Below are 17500 nucleotides of genomic sequence, written 5' to 3'. Positions count from 1 at the left end.
ACCCAGGACCTTCCGATCCGAAAGCGAGTGTCATACCACAAAACCATCTAGCCGCACATAGTAGCCAGGCCGAGGTGCCGTAAAAGTCGGGTCGTGGGTTCAATTCCCCAATGCTGTAAAGTTGTTATTCTCTGCCATCCTCTGGTCCTTCTCTACTCATCAACAATCATCTGATTGTAACAAAATTGGATTCAATAGTCTGATGTCACGTCCACCCACAACGAGCAGCTTGGTTCTAAACAAAGAAAATCGGTACTTTTTATTCTTCATGCTGGCTAGAACTTTTCACATGTCATGTGACCAGATTGTATAAAAGTCAAAACATGATCAGATTTATAATGGGTTTTTTTCTCCCTTGCATACACTTTTATGCTCGTCGGAGAAGTATTTCATAAGGGCGTCCGCCATTGTTCCGATAGTTTAGAACCAGTTACTAAGTTACTATGCGTCATTACGAGGGAAGTGACGTCATGACTGTTGAAGCCAATTATAATTTGTTTGAAAATTGTCGCCGTGAGAAAAGTGTGTGGAGCAGGGATGGAAAACAACTATGATAAGACATGAAAACGGGTAGACAAATGTCGAGCTATTAAAAAGTCAATAATAACTTTCGTGGTGTGTGAGAATCGATCCTAAGGCGTCGTGCGGTGCGGAGAGAAAGGTTACCCAGTGGTATGTGATAATGTGAGAATAACGTTGAGTCTATGCAAAATAAAGAACTGAACAAATGTGTTGAAGATGCCAGACAAAGTAAGAAAGAAGGAAGACTAGTTTTTTGGAATGGGTTTTCTTTTTTCTTGTATTTTTCTTTCATTCTTTGTCTGGTACCTTTAACAGACTTGTTCAGTTCTTTATATTATAGATAGTTCGAAGATGACGTCACTCGGGTCTTTGTTATTGTTTTTTGCCATCCGGGTTTATGAGTAATGCTCACTGAACTGTATTAAACCGACTATAAACGTTTAAGGATACACACAGTTTTGTGTGTTGGTCCGTTATACTTCCGGATGGCAATGTTATGAGTTTCTTAGCCAATCGCATACTATCTATAGATATTATGCACTTGGCTAAGAATCTCATAACAATGCCATCCGGAAGTATAACGGACCAACACACAAAACTATGTGAATCCATGAACTTGTATAGTCCGGTTCATACAATTTAGTGAAAACTACTCATAAACGTGGATGGCAAAAAACAATAACAAAGACATGAGTGACGTCATCTTCGTTCTATCTATACTGGTGCCTTCTTAATTTCTTAGTCTATGCAAAGTTTCTTCAAAGTTTATTTTTATTTTACTTTAAGGCAGTACGCAATACAAAACACGAATCAAACACAAATTCTTAAAATTAATGTTTTTATAAAACACCATAAAAATCAAATTTTAAATAAGAGAGAATAAAGTGTATAAATAACGTGTAACTGAGTGGATGTGCGAATATAAAAATGAAAAGAAAAAAAAATGAATAAAAATACATTATGATGCTGATGCGAGGTGTACATATATGCAGGTCTGACACCCGAATCCACTTATGGGCCTCGTTTAACATTTCAATAATGAACAATATTTTGCGTCATTTTTTTTATTTTTTTGAGATTTCCATTACAACAATGAGCTCTTAAGGAATTGGGTTATCAGACCTGCAAATATGTACACGTCGTGCTGACGACAATAGCTGTGCTTAGGATCCAATGACGATGATAATGATGATGATGATGATGATGGTGACTTGGAGGATGGCTGTGATGTTTATGATGACAGTGTGTAGAGAAGAATTGGGACCCCTTGTAAAGCACTTTGAGCACGCTTAGTAGTCTATATCGCATTATAAAGGCACAGGTGTTTTTTTCATTTCGTTTATTTTTTCGGGGTTTTTGTTGTTGTTGGTTTTGTTTGTTTGTTTTGTTTTGTTTTTTGTGGGGTTTTTTGGGAGGGGGGTGTAGGATTCAGTTTGTTTATTTGTTGTTTTGTTTTGTTTTGTTTTGCTTATTTCAATCGATCGCCATTTTGGAAAAAATGATTTCTGTCCATGATAAAGCATGAATTTATGTTGTTGTTGTTGTTGTTGTTGTTGTTGTTGTTGTTGTTGTTTTTATTGTTTTTGTTGCAAGAATCCGGCAAGAATTTACTCAAGGCCATACAGGGATGGAAGTGTCACGCTGTTGACTTCTTTCTCTCATTAACTTTTTCTCATTAAAAAAACACGCCTATTAATTCGCGCGAATTACTTTGTTTACACTCACTAGCCGTCACCATGGATACGGACACCAATTATGATGGACAATTAAAGTGGGATAATAAGAAATAACCGACAAACAAAATTATTTTAACAGCTTCAAAGAAAAAATAATAAAGAAAAAAAACACGTATCGTATTAGACTCAAAACCCTTCCTGGTTTGTTTTGTTTTGTTTTTAAGGGTTTTACGGCGCTTGCAACACATTAAGGTCATATCAGCGCCAGTAAAAAGGAAGAAAATGGGATAGTAAAAAGTTCTAGAATTAAAATTAAAGCACAAAAGAAAAGATAAGACAAAGGGGAATTGGTTCGAATAGGGAACAGATGTAGGTTCCAAGAGCACACCGTGTAAAGTACTTAGATTGAGATCACCTAAAAGTCTCATCCAGACACAAGCACAGGTCCCAACTAAGAGGAATGCACTCAAATGTTTACCAATCATATAATATAATATGTAAACTAAACATAATACAATGCATAACAGAGAGATGATTTACAAGGAAAAAAATATCATCTCCCAAAACTATAACTATTAGTACTATATATTCGACTGTTTTCCTCCCAGCCAAGGAACTCCGGAAAGGAACAGGACAAAACCAAGTAATCTCATTCCAAGACAATGACAGAAAACAATTGGAAAACGGGTATGGGGGGATAGAAGACATAGCATTTACCTCCCTGCCCACTATGGGAGGTCAGGATCCCCACCCAGAAAAGCCTTCCTCAGCCAGCACCAAAAATAAAAAGAAAAAACATGTAAGACGAGACATGACGCCTGTTAGGCGATAATACAATTTTTTTTTCCGACAGAGATCACGCTGTTAATGGCTAGGTATTTATTTTACACCTGAGTAAAGTGAGAGAATGTGAGAAAGAGCCTGTTCCAAGGACTCAACTATGCCGAACGAGGCTCGAACCCTGGACCTTTCGATCCGAAAGTGACCACATAGCTGCATCCAAGATAGACTCCAAAACAACGAAATGGGCAATTTAAGTTATTTTTTCTTTTCAAACAAAACGAGTTCAGAGGAATCTAATTAAAAGTAAGCAATTTATTATGTAACTACCTTGTTGTTCAAAATCCTATTTCAAATTGTCCAATGCCACTTCTAATTAAGTGAATGGTTGGTTGTTCTAATCTCGATGTACTGGGCGTGGTTCCAATTAAAATCTTAACCACAACAAAATAGTCGATTTAGCCAATCAATATCCCAACCACGAGCCGTCCCAGGCTAAATCTATTATACGGAGTCCATGACTAGAAACGTTAATAAGAACCGATTTTTTTTTTAGTCACTTGCTTCGCTCAAGCTAAAGACTAGAAAGTCTTTTACAAGATTAGTAAAAGACTTCATTTCACAAACAAAATTGAATAAATCAGCTTCTCTAAAAAAAAAAGGACAAAATAACAACATGGAACGTTTCGGGTTCAAAATCATACTTCAGCTAACAACAACATCAACAACAAACACCATGAAAACATAAAAACGCAACTAAAAGTAAGATCGACGTCAGAGAAAGATTCAACACGTCATCTCTTGATTACAGAAATACAAGCAATAGGAATCGGAACACAACGTAAAGATGCCGTATTAGTCTACCCCTCTCCCTAAATATTGATAATAACAAGAGATGAAGTGAATAGGAAAGTGCCAGAAGACAACAGAATAAAAACATCGAGGCGGCGTAAGGGGGGGGGGGCTCGAACCTGTGACCTTACTGGTACGACAACTCCGCCTGGCCGGGAAGATCGTGACTCTACCGTATCGTCGCGGGTTCGAGCCATATATTATATATATATATATATATATATATATATATATATATATATATATATATAGAGAGAGAGAGAGAGAGAGAGAGAGAGAGAGAGAATTGGTTGGGGGGGGGGGGGGAGGGGGGCATTGTGCTATCCATGTAAACGATATTTGAATAATGACAAAACGACGTGATCGCATGGTTCTCTCATTGTCAGGGATAAACGGGATTAATTCTCTCCTTACCAGCTATTTTCAGAATTTGACCCGAAACTGCATACTCACCCAACACAAAAATATTTTTTCAAGCAGAATATTAACGAGTATATTCTATATTTTGTTCAGAAATATGAGCTCCGCAACACAGTGTCGAGTTTTTTTTATAGTTATAACTATAACAGAAATGAAATCAGAACAAGAAAATTGTTGGTTACATCGTAACGGATGTGACGATTTTCCTTTAGGTGGTAAGGAAAGGGTTTAAACTTGAAACATGTCTAGTAATAAGAAGGGGGGTCCCAATAGCTCAGTTGGTAGAGCACTCGCTTCACACGCAAAGGGACCAAGATCGATCCCGGTGCAGTCGAGTTTGGTTTTTTTTCTGCCCCCCCCCCCCTCCTCTGTCCACCAGCAGTGAATGGATAGCTGAGTCTGTTAAATTTGGCAGAAAGTACTTTGCGATAGACTAGCGTCCTATCCAAAGGATAGCAAGCAATTGCTATTGTCCGTTTCACGCTATAGACACCGGGATTACTTCCGGCTCCATGGGCCTAATGTAGCAATGACTATGAAAAATGTTTTTTTTCTCTTTTTGAGGAAAATTTTTGTCTGAAATCAAAGCCCTATCTCCACTGAGTAAAAATGTTTTTGAATTTTGAAATTCCATTCATAAATAAACAAGTTATGCAGTTTCAAAGGTGTCATTTATTTGGATGACCCGCCAAGAGGAAAAAAACGCGAAAATATGGGACGCTTTTTCGGCATTTTTTTCGACCTTTGGTTGTATCTTGCGTAATAAGTGGATTAAAAGATTGAAATTTGGCAATTTTATGGCAAATTTGATAGAGAAAATTATGAAAACATTAGAAGAGTTCTAACTTATATATAAACACACACACACACACACAGAAGAGAGAGAGAGAGAGAGAGAGAGAGAGAGAGAGAGAGAGAGAGAGAGAGAGAGAGAGAGAGAGAGAGAGATTGCGTACGTAAACAAAAGAAATATAGAAGGAAAAGAGAAATTGGACAAGGGGACAAAGGTTACTGATAGAACGTGACTTGGAACACAATAATTAAACCCATGCTGAGATTGTAGATCATATTGCAATCGAAAACTTTGAACATTATAATTTCTTAAATTCTTGTAAATTAAACAGTCAAATTATCAGTTGTTTATTGAACCCAAACGCAATGGCAGACGATAAACACCCCTCTGCCAGTGAGACCGCGCAGACATTTTGACTAGTCATGAACTTTAAAACGAGGTCAACCAATCAAAAGCGCTTTGCCACGACTCGCTCAGCCGCTGTTTTGGTGCCAAATCGTTTTGAACTTGTGATTCGGGCTGTAGGGGGGCAAAATGGCTTTGTCTTTTACAAATAAAGAGCAAATTAGGATGGTGTTTTGAAAAATACGGGAAAAGTACTCGTCATATTCATATGAAATTTTACAACCTAAAAGAAGAAATGTTCATGTATTACCTTGTCAGCGACAAAACCTACACGCCCGGTAGTTTTAGAAATATTTTACTCCAAAGAGTAAAAATCTATTTTTAACGGTCTTTTGGTAATCGTACGAGTTTTGTCGCTTGACATAATCTAAAATGACCTCTTTTCTAACTGTGTGCCAACTTTCAGTCATATCCATCGATAAACAGCGTCGTAATTAATTTTTTTTTAATAGCATATACCAAACGGCTTCGTCCCATATTTTGTCGCGAATTTGGGCACTTCGTGAGCGAAAAAGAGGCCCAAAGATTTGTGCGGGATAGTCATTGCTACCTAATGGCTCTGACGGACTGACTACTTTCTAGCAATGAGAAGCTTGTGTCATAATCAGCAACAGAGACCAAACAGAAAGTTCAAAGAGACGAGTTTCGCGCTTTGATTCACCTGGGTGATGTCGATTTCGTTCCTTCTATAAAGCAATCCACTAAATGTGCTTAAAGCGTTTTACAAAGGTTCCCAAGACACCAATAATACTTAACATGTAGGACGAGGCATGACGCCTGTAGGGCGCTAATACATTGTTTTGTTAAATCTCACCTTGTTGTTCAAAGAAGTCCAAAGCCCGAGACGCAGGCCCGTGATAGACTGTCTGCCCCATGGATAAAAGCATCAGGTTGTCAAACAGTTTGTAGATGGAATAGCGGGGTTGGTGGATAGAGAAGATAATGGTTCGATTCTTTCGGGCCACCCTGTCAAGTGGAGATAGAGATACATCGATATGAATGCTATCACTGTCCATTTGTATACATACACTCACTCACACATACGCACACTCACTCACACACACACACACACACACACACACACACACTAAGAAAGTGACGTCACGACTTTGGAACCTTATTTAAAAGCGGATAAAACCGTAGCCATCCTTATGTTATAGCCTGATACTGAAATCCAGAAGGACTGGCAGTTTGACGTCATTATTTGGTTTTTGCACCACCTAGTGAGTTGTCGTTAGTAGAGCTCATGGAAACAAGTTATTTCATTGGTTGAACTATTGAATACAACTCACGATTTGTTTTCTTTTGTGGCAAAAGACTGGCATTTTGACGTCATTTTTTGGTCAGAATCAGGCCATAACTTTACGAAGGCCACGATGAAACTTCTACAACAGAACCAAAATGATGGACTTGTGTTTACGGAAATAAGACACTTACTTTTTGAGCTGCCTTATAACCGAGTTGGCTGTGGCTGCGTCAAGACCGGTTGTGGGCTCGTCTAAAAATAGAACAGGAGGGGAGATAATCAACTCCATCCCAATGTTGCATCGCTTTCTCTCCCCTCCGGACACTCCTCTGATGAAAGGCGTTCCAATCTGTAAAAAAAAGAAAAAGTCATATTTAATGGAAAGCACTTCTTTAAAGCCATGAGCGAAAACAAATATAACTGTCCAAAACTGTCTTCAGCCTACTAATTGGCTTTCAACAAGTCAAAAGATAAATGCGGCTATGTGGTCTTGTATGACACTCGCTTTCGGATCGGAAGGTCCTGGGTTCGAGCCTCTCTCGGCGCATAGTTGTGTCCTAAGAAAAGACTCTTTACTCACATTCTCTAACCGTACTCCGGTGTAAAATGAATACCTGGCCGTTAACAGCGTTGTTTTTTGTCCGAAAAAAAATTGTAATATTATGACCTGACAGGCGTCATGTCTCGTCCTACATGCTAAGTGTTGCTCTTGGTCGGGGGCCCTTTGTAAAGCGCTTTGGGCGCGTTTAGTGGATATAGCGCTATATTTAAAAAAAACTCAAAAAGCGCAATAAATCCAGACGGACCGTGGACAAGATCTCAGGATGTCCGCTTGGAAAAAACGGTGACGAAAACTCCAAACAAATTCTATCGTTCTGAAACTACGGGACGCTTGTACAGGCAACATTCATGCCGTATGCTATAGCTTATTGATGCTGGGAATTTAGATAAAATACTCACAACATCCACCAACCGGATGTAACGTACAAAAATACAAATTGTTTGTAATCTCGAACGTATTTCGACTGATTAATATAATTTTGAGAGAACTAATCATTAAAAGGCTGTCTTGAAAACAATAACAAAGAGCTGAATAACGTTAATTTTGTTCCATTTACAGTCTGATATAATTTAGTGAGAACTAATCATTAAAATGGCTGTCAAAATGTTGACGTCACTCAGCTCTTTGTTATAGTTTTTAGACAGCCATTTTAATGATCACTTCTCATTAAATTATAACAATTAGACTGTTAACGCTCAAGGTATCAGACGATGTTCAGTACGCTCACTGATCATAATTATTATTCACACGTATTAGCACATTTCTGTAGCCCCAACTCTTTTATAACCTCCTCTACCAGGTCATATCGTCGATATTCTGTATAATTATCGTTCAAACTTACGTCAGTCGGAGTACAATTTGGTGTCTTACCTTGGTATTAGCACATTTCTGTAGTCCCAACTCTTTTATAACGTCCTCTACCAGTTCAAATCGTCGATATTCTGTATAATTATCGTTCAAACTTACGTCAGTCGTAAGTCGGAGTAACATTTGGTGTCTTACCTTGGTATTAGCACATTTCTGTAGTCCCAACTCTTTTATAACGTCCTCTACCAGTTCCTTACTTTCCTTTTTTCCAACCCTAGCAGGTAGACGTAGAGCTGCTGAGAATGCTAAATTCTCTCTAATCGTCAAAGTCCCCATCACTGTGTCTTCCTACAGCACAAAATGATAACAATCTTGCAATATCCACTAAACGCGCTAAAAGCGCCAAATACATAGGGTCAAATAAATAATATGAAATTGAATGTAAGCTTCAATATTATTACAATAACAGATCAAATGAGCGTTTCGGGTTTCCCCTTTATCAACAGAAAAGGATGAATGAAACACTGCAGATGAATGAGATCATTAGTCATCATCATCATCATCATCATCATCATCATCATCATCATCATCATCACCATCAGCATCGTCCTACTCCTCCTCCTCCTCCTCCTCCTCCTCATCATCATCATCATCATCATCATCATCATCGTCCTCCTCATCATCATCATCATCATCATCATCATCATCAACAACAACAACGTCATCATCATCATCCTCATCCTCCTCATATCCTCCTCCTCCTCATCATCATCATCATGAAATGATAAATTCTAGCCTGATCACTATAAAGACTTCACGTATCAAAGAGCCACAGATACCTGAACAACGAATCCCACCATACACTTGAAATTGTGTGGAATGCGGCGACCGTTGAGTAGAATGTTTCCTTTGATGTTGTCACTCCTCAGGCGTTCGGCGATCACATTCAGAAATCTTGGTGATGTTTGAGGTTAAAGAAAAGTATCGTATGAGGATTAGTTATTATATAGTATTCGTATTATTATAGTAGTAGTAGTAGTAGTAGTAGTAGTAGTAGTAGTAGTAGTAGTAGTAGTAGTAGTAGTAGTAGTAGTAGTAGTAGTAGTAGTAGTAGTAGTAGTGGTAGTAGTAGGAAATTTTTTGTACAGACGTGTTATAATTTACACATAAGATAAAAATACAATGGAAATAGGATGTATATATATATAAAAAAGGAGCAGCTCCATAACCAGAGCTGCGCTTTATAATATGAATAATTTCAACACTGTAAAATAGTTAAAACTGTCACTATAAATTGAAAATTGAAAAGATTGCAAAACAAATAAATTAATAAATTAATATTTATATTTTTAAAAAGTAAAAATGAGAAATAATTATATAAAATGATTATTGCTTGTTGTTATAAAGCCTAATACTGGACGGCAGAAAAGATTTTCGGTGTCTCTCTGTTTTCGTTGAAATAGAGAAAGGGCGACCACTTCTTTCTGACATAATAATTGATGGTCTTAGTGGATGATACTGGTCATTTAATATTTTAGTTATTTTATTTATACAAAATTTCTCCTATAAAAGATCTACATCGTCAACATCATTTATATAGCGTTTAATGGATTTTTTAATATTTGAATTTATTTTGTTCCTTTCCACTGCTAAGCAATTGCCACCCCAAGCTGTTATACAAAATGACAAAACACTTTCGATTACTGCTCTATAAAATAATGTGCAGAGGGTTTTATCTATTCTAAACTGAGAGAGTTTTGATAAAAAAATATGTACGTCTGCTGATCTTATGCCTAATTATTTTCAAGTGTTCATCCCACTTGAGCCTGTCATCAATCGTTACACCAAGGTATTTGTAGTGAGGAACTCGCTGGACGAATTGGTCCTTTAATTTTAACGGTTCTATCGGTTCCTTCACTCTCCTAAAATAGTGTCCATTACAACAATGTTTATCTAGGCCCAATGGGTTGGAGGAGAAGGAAGAACCTTGTCTGGACGCCGGTTCGGCCCATTCTTGGTCTGCGGTTACTAATCTTCAGCTGTTCCAGCAGGATTGGATCTAGGCTGGTGTTACTTTCAGTAACTAAACTTGCAGGTGGATATGAAACAGTTCTTAGGGCGTAGGAAGACTTCCGAAGCTGGGTTGACAAAATGAATTTGGCGGTGTAGCCATAAGCCCAGAACTGCGTACTGATTCCAGCGTTGGAAGTCTTCCTACGCCCTAAGAACTGTTTCATATCCACCTGCAAGTTTATCTATATGACATATGTACACGTCGGGGTATAATGGTTGAGATACTTACGTAGTTTTCCCAGCGCCTGAAGATCCCATGATAGCGTTCAATCCTGGTTTGAATATACCCCTGAGAACGGAAAGAGAGAAATTTGGATTTATAACCTAATACACATATGACCTGTCTTCTCTAACGTGATAAATATTACGAAGGCTATGGCCGTGCCCACGTTAACCTGACACCAGAACCGTAGCCATCGTAAACGTTTAGCCTGACGCTGACCAAAAAATGACGTAAATGACAAGTCTTTGGCCACATAAAACAAATCGTGAGTTGCATTCAATAGTTCAACCAATGCAATCACGTGTTGCCTTGAGCTCTACAAACCACTCACCAGATGCTGCACAAACCATAAACATGACGTCATGCTATAAGTCCTAGTGGATTCTTGCGTCGCCATCGCCAACGTATAGCATGACACTGACCCAAAAATGACGTCAAAAGACAAGTCTTTGGCCACAAAAGAAATCAAATAGTGAGTTGTATTCAACAGTTCAACCAATGAAATAACTTGTTTTTTCCTTGAGCTCTACTAACGACAACTCACCAGACGCTATACAAACCTAAAAAAATGACGTCAAACTATAAGTCTGAGAGAGTTCTTGTGTCAGGCTATGCGTTTACGATGGCTACGGTTGGCAACGATTGCCATCAGTAAGAAACATTTTGGATGACTCAAATGATTGTTAGTAAAATCTGCTCGAGCAAAATGATTGGTTATTTGACATTGGGAGTTACCATCTGGCAGCCCTGTTGTCAGATTTATTTGGGCGCTCTTACAGGCTTTATTAATGGACCTAATTGATCGTTGTTGCTCAAAAGATTTATCTCAAGCTATATTAATATCCACAATACATTGGTATAACCATTGAAATAGATGTGTACCTGATCACAAGAGGCTTTAGTTTTCCACAATCATTCTGGTTCTCCACTAGTTAGAGAAATAAACGTATCCCAAGTTAAAAAATAAATAATAAACAATAAATAAATTTCCCTTTATTCATCCCATATGGTAAATTTGTCTCTTGGGCCTATTTCAATGGAAGAATAGAATAACCCAGGCGTCAGCCGCAGTGCAGAGCAGTAAATTGAGCTAGGCGAGATGACTTGCTAAAGGCCACACAGCGCAGCGGCAGGTGATCTAACTCGGTACCATTCGGGTAAGAAGCAAAGACCTTACCGCTGAGCCACGCTACCCCCTAATTTTTTGTTAAATAAAAAATTCAAGTATAAATATCACTCCCATATTATAACATAATATGTCTTATGGACAGCGTGACACAGCTGATTGGGGACTGGACTCATCTCCCTACCGCGTGTTGCCTTTGCGCCGCTGCAATATGGATAAAGCCTAGTTATTCCAGTCTTCCCTTGGAATAGACCCTTTAGGCAAATGTCTCCTTGTGGAAGAATATAAGGATTTTATTTTTTAAATGATTATATCTCTATAACATATTACTTACGTTATACTTTTCAAGATGTGTTTCTCCATCACTTCTCCACCACAACATTTCCCGGGTAACTTGACTGTGTAGGAGATGTCATGAGCAGACAGGGTCGCACCCGTCCACACCGACTGTCGCTTTATCAGTGTCGTCAGTTTTCGTGTGGGGCGATGCTTGTGGCTGACATTCTCCTCTGAACTGGCGCCTTTCTCAATGACGCTTGATTCAACTTGCTGGATGTCCAACGCTTTGAAATAAAAAATTTTCATTGATCTTGTGAAAGTACTTTCTGATTTATTGTTTGATTTATTGTTTTATGCTCTAAAGTGAATTCACTTATCACAAATTAACCCTCTCCTTACCAGCCGGTTTTCAGAATTCTATCAAATATTTTACACTCACTCTGAGCAAAAATAGATTAAGTAATTCAAATAGCAAAGCAACAAATAAATTCTATTCTATATAATATTGTCCAGCAAAATGAGCTCTAAACTACAGTGTCAAGTTTTTTGTGCTATAAAAATATTTTCTTCTAAGTAGTTTGTGATGATAATGGTTGCATCGTAACGAATGTGACGATTTTCCTATGGTTGGTAAAGAGAGGGTAAAGTCCCTTAGGTGTGTCCAACACAGTGAACACTATTAAGAGGACAGTACACATCTGGATCTTCCTTTACTGTCCACCTTCTCTCGTGAAGATTTTGACATGAACAATAACATTAAGGTGAGAATTCAGCAGTGATCTAGAATCTCTGTAAATAAATCTAAAGTGGGTGCAGATGTAACTTGTTCCAATATGTGATGGTTCTGGGGTAAAATGGGAATTTTCTGAGGTCTTTGGTGGATAACAGGGGGGATGAAATACGCTTCAACAGTCGGAACGTCACTTCCCTCGCAATGACGCATGGTAACTTAGTAACTGGCTCTAAACTATCGGAACAATGGCGGACGCCCTTATGAAATATTTCTCCGTGAGCATAAAAGCGTATTCAGAGGAAAAAAAAAACATTATAAATCTGATCATGTTTTGACTTTTACACATTCTGATCACAAGACGTATGAAAAGTTCTAGCCAGCATGAAGAATAAAAAGTAAAGATTTTCTTTGTTTAGAACCAAGATGGACGCCGTTGCTGGGCGACGTGACATCACACTATTGAATCCAATTGTTCATGTGGGAAGTCCTGGATGTTCGTGTCAGTGTTTGGAGATCAGGATTTGAAATCGCCACCAGGTTGTTCTTGTATCTTATACTCATGGTCAGGCGTGCTAATTTTCTCCTAGTTTGAAGTGACTTCCATTCAAGTTGATCAGTCATGCTGTTCACACTTGATGTTTTCTCATAGTTATAAACGATTGGGGCGCTCGACGGTTTCTACGAGTGAACAAAGCTCACAAAATCACACAATTCATTCTATACGCTGTGAGCTTGGCTAAGATAGGTATGCTACACGTAGATACAATGCATCACAATACATACAACCATTTACAAGAACAGACACATACTCTGCAGTTATTTTTAAAAACACAGTATATGCAATGTTAACCTAAAAGCACATACTGTGTTCTTTAATAAAACGGCAGTACAAACACAGCTTCTTTTCCGCGAACACTAAATGACTGGAATGTCCTGCTACCGGATATAACGGACGTTGAATGCTTGGAAACTTTCAAAACAGTTTTGAATGCACTCACTCATCAAAGTAATCTGTGACTATTCCCTGTGTTGTTGATTGGACTGTAACTGAACATTTGCAGTGATGGGCCTGTGGGGCCTTTTGCAAATACAGTACAAGCCATAGAAGATTGAAGATAAACGTTCAATGTTACACATTGCTTTGTGTGTTGATCCGTTATATATCCGGATGGCAATGTTGTGAGTTTCTTAGCCAAGCGCACAGCATCTATTGTAAGGTTACATTTAATATTGTATATTATATTATTTTTTGATAAACATCTATGTATGATATATAACCTATAGCATCTGATGTGTAACACGGGTCTCTCCTGACTGGCACCTGCATATATATAGATAGAAGTTCTTCCTTCTTATATTATTCTTCTGATTATGGATTTAAATTACTCATTTTCCGATCAACTATAACATTTGCCATGTTCAAATTCGACATTCTAGATCAAATTCAAACATAGTCCAAATAGAATTTGGCACTTTCAGAGCAAATTCAAAATTTTCCAATTAAAATCAATGTTGGCAAGTTCAAATTCAACATTCTAAATAAAATTCGGCACTTTCCAATTCAATTTCAATCTAATTTTATCTAGCTGGCGTGTTGTTTTGCTTCTGCTCTGTAGGAACTCTGCCAAACTTGTTTTTTTTTTAAGTACATAAGAAAAGTTTTCTCGGTGAATACGATTCAATAGTCTGGTGTCACGCCGCCCAGCAACGACGGCCATCTTGGTTCTAAACAAAGAAAATCATTGCTTTTTATTCTTCATGCTGGCTAGAACTTTTCATATGTCTTGTGATCAGAATGTGTAAAACTCAAAACATCAAATTTATGGGGGGTTTTCCTCTGGATACGCTTTTATAATTTATGCTCGCCGGAGAAATATTTCATACTGGCGTCCGCCATTGTTCCGATAGTTTAGAACCAGTGTTACTAAGTTACCATGCGTCATTAGGAAGGAAGTGACGTTACGACTGTTGAAGAGTATTGCACAGGACTTTGTTATTTTCAATCGTTTATTGTTTCCTCTTTCAGAAAACTCGACAGTTTCAACTTTCCATTCGATGTGTGTGATCGAAGAATTAGTGCTGACAATAAAAGTTTCGCATTGCTAAGCGTAACGGATCTTTAATCAGGGCGTTGTATACCAAATCGAAGGTGCCGGGTTCGATTTCAACAGGATTGAATTTCTATTTTTTTTTCTTTGTGCAAGTTATTTTGTGGTCGGGCCGTTCAATCGCCTTCTTACTGAGTAAGCTGCTGATTGGTATTTTCCCATTTGCTGAGCGAATAGAATAAAACCCTCAATTCTGTCATAACTTCTATACAGACCTCGCTTGTCTTCATCACTTATTTTGTTGTAAAGTTGCCTCGGCATCTTGCTTTGGGTGAATTTCAATGTAAATCGTAAGTAAAAAGGTACTGTTATTGACCGGAAATCAGAAGATCAAGTAGCAGACGATAAACTGTCGTCAGGGAAACTAATTTGTTGACATAATCAGAGTGAGTTCCCTTGGCCCTTGACTGATGGGGAGATGATGATGATGATGATGATGATGATGATGATGATGATGATGATGATGATGATGATGATGATGATGATGATAATTTAATTTGTGTTATTTCATTCTGTTTTCATTATATTCCTATAATACAATTTTTTGTGTTGAATTGACATGTACTTGCTTTGGAAACGTGTTATATTTGCTCTGGAAAAGGTATATTTTTTGTGGGTTTTTTTGGTGGCTTTTTTTTTTTTGTTGTTGTTGTTTTGTTGTTTTTTGTTTTGTTTTTTTTGTTTATTTGTTTTATTTGTTTGTTTTGTTTTTTGTTTTGTTTGTTTGTTTGTTTGTTTGTTTGTTTGTTTGTTTGTTTTAAGTTAGCATATGTGGCTGTCGAAACGTCTAGCATCATAAAAGCTGTGAATCAACGAAACTCCAGACTCTTGAACCGTCTTGCAATATAGTAGGGGGAATTAGGCTAAAACCGTGCAAATTCGGGTTGAAAGCATGAACATTTGCATACAGGTCGCTAAGACCCATAGAAAAAACATCTGATATAGAACCACTCTGGCAATCAATCATAACGTATCGGTTTAGGGCCTTAGATTTTACCTATTACAGCTATATTAAACAAGGGAAATAACTGCGTAAAAACAATTATTTTCTTCATAGTCATTGTATTAGGGAAAATTAGGCTAAAACCGTGCACATTGGGGCTGAAATCCTGAAAATTGCCATATAGGTAGCTATGACCCGTATAAATAACACCTGATATAGAACTACTCTGACAATTTTTCATAACAGAGCGTTTTTAGCACTTTTATTTTTCCTATATGGCATTACTTATCCGAGGAAATAACCACGACAAAACAATGTGCGTTCTAAAACTTTAAATACACCGGTAAACATTTACGGTAGCTAACTGATGGTTATTTCATGTTGTAACTAGTAGATAAAAGCGGGAGAGGGGGAAGAGGGAGTGAGCGGGAGAGAGAGAGAGAGAGAGAGAGAGAGAGAGAGAGAGAGAATTTTACTCATTATTGTACTAACCTAACTAGTAGATAAAATAGGGAGAGGGGGGGAGGAGAGGGAGTGAACGGGAGAGACGGAGAGAGAGAGGAAGAGAGAGAGAGAGAGAGAGAGAGAGAGAGAGAGAGAGAGAGAGAGAATTTTACTCATTACTGTACTAACCTAACTAGTAGATAAAATAGGGAGAGGGGGGGAGGGGGAGTGAGCGGGACAGACGGAGAGAGAGAGAGAGAGAGAGAGAGAGAGAGAGAGGAAGAAAGAGAGAGAGAGAGAGATAGAGATAGAGAGAGAGAGAGAATTTTACTCATTACTGTACTGACCTAATTAAATTTTACACGACAATACTTATGCCACTTAACATCATTTTGTTTTAAGCTTTCAATAATCTCATTTCTTTCTGATGAATTAAAAGAAATAGATACATCCAACTTGTTTTCATTACAAACCAAAGAATTGAATTGTGTTAAATCTTCAAAAAGAGTTTCATAGCCTTGCCCTTTGTCATACCTCCTCGACTTAGAGGGACATTATAAACGGTCTGTGTTATCTTGTTGGCATATCAAACATTTGTCCCAGTCTCTGGGAGCAGTTATTTTTGCTATTGTATGTTTATCTGAAATCATGCAAACGCATTCCTTTCTTAGGCATATGCAATATTCTTTCATAACTTTCTCTCTCTCTCTCTCTTTCTCTCTCTCTCTCTCTCTCTCTCTCTCTCTCTCTCTCTCTCTCTCTCTCTTTCTTTCGTTCTTTCTGTTAAAGACCCATCATCAGCAGGAAAAATGTGTGCAGGGCCTTACATAAGGACACAACAGTACGAATAGAACATTCTCCCATTGTCCCTTTGCGGTAAATAACGTAAAGTAAATAACTTGCCACAATACAGCATCATAGTGGTTGATGATGATGATAATGATGATAATTATAGCAATGTAAGTGGTATGCTGACTCTTTATTGTCATCAAGTTTGACCGAAATAGGTTTTAACTAACGTCAAATTGATTATAGCAGTATTTTTGGAAAGAAAAGAAAACAGGAGGAGGGGAGAAGGAGCACTGTCCTTTGTCAACACCGGTCATCGGCATTTATTGAGCTCTTTTCTGCTAGTCTGTTTTTGTCTATCCCTCTGCTCGTCTTCCCGTCTGCCCGTCCGTTTTAGACCAATTGATTATACTTATTAAATCAGATGCAGAAAAAATCTCATATTATAGAACATTTCTCGCTAGGCGTCCTTTAAAACAAGTGAAATTGAATAATATTTACGATTAAATAATGTGTATGGTTCGTGAATCCAAAGTAAAGGGAAAGGAAAACATCCGCTTCGACGCTAAAAATAGTCACCAATGGGAATCCAAAGGATGACGTAAAACAACCTTTGGTCGGCTTGCCTTGAATGTTTACACAATAAAAATGAAAGAAATTATTGTCGTCCATTTCAAAATTTTCGAATCTTAAAAACCTTGTATCTCAACTAATACTGA

The 17500-nt window shown here is 37.8% G+C and overlaps 2 protein-coding genes across 2 annotated transcripts in view; one reads left to right on the top strand and one right to left on the bottom strand.

Annotated features, from left to right (window-relative positions):
• LOC144979515 (uncharacterized) overlaps positions 1-17500 on the top strand; it is a 144740-nt gene that overhangs the window by 62215 nt on the left and 65025 nt on the right. The gene's annotated exons all lie outside the window — the stretch shown is intronic.
• The window catches only part of LOC144979517 (broad substrate specificity ATP-binding cassette transporter ABCG2-like), a 53239-nt gene that overhangs the window by 30768 nt on the left and 4971 nt on the right, over positions 1-17500 (bottom strand). The window contains exons 3-8 of the mRNA XM_078926215.1: positions 11820-12048; positions 10366-10425; positions 8903-9017; positions 8259-8411; positions 6886-7043; positions 6263-6414 (exon numbers count right to left, since the gene is read on the bottom strand). Coding sequence (XP_078782341.1) covers positions 6263-6414; positions 6886-7043; positions 8259-8411; positions 8903-9017; positions 10366-10425; positions 11820-12048 — 867 coding nt within the window. The remainder of the gene's footprint in view (positions 1-6262; positions 6415-6885; positions 7044-8258; positions 8412-8902; positions 9018-10365; positions 10426-11819; positions 12049-17500) is intronic.

The sequence above is a fragment of the Berghia stephanieae genome, chromosome 9 (assembly GCF_034508935.2).
Source record: "Berghia stephanieae isolate SIO BIC M18660-M18661 chromosome 9, UCSD_Bste_1.3, whole genome shotgun sequence".
Lineage (NCBI taxonomy): Eukaryota > Metazoa > Mollusca > Gastropoda > Nudibranchia > Aeolidiidae > Berghia > Berghia stephanieae.
The sequence above is the reverse complement of the archived record's forward strand: the minus strand, read 5'-3'. Positions and strand labels throughout refer to the sequence as shown.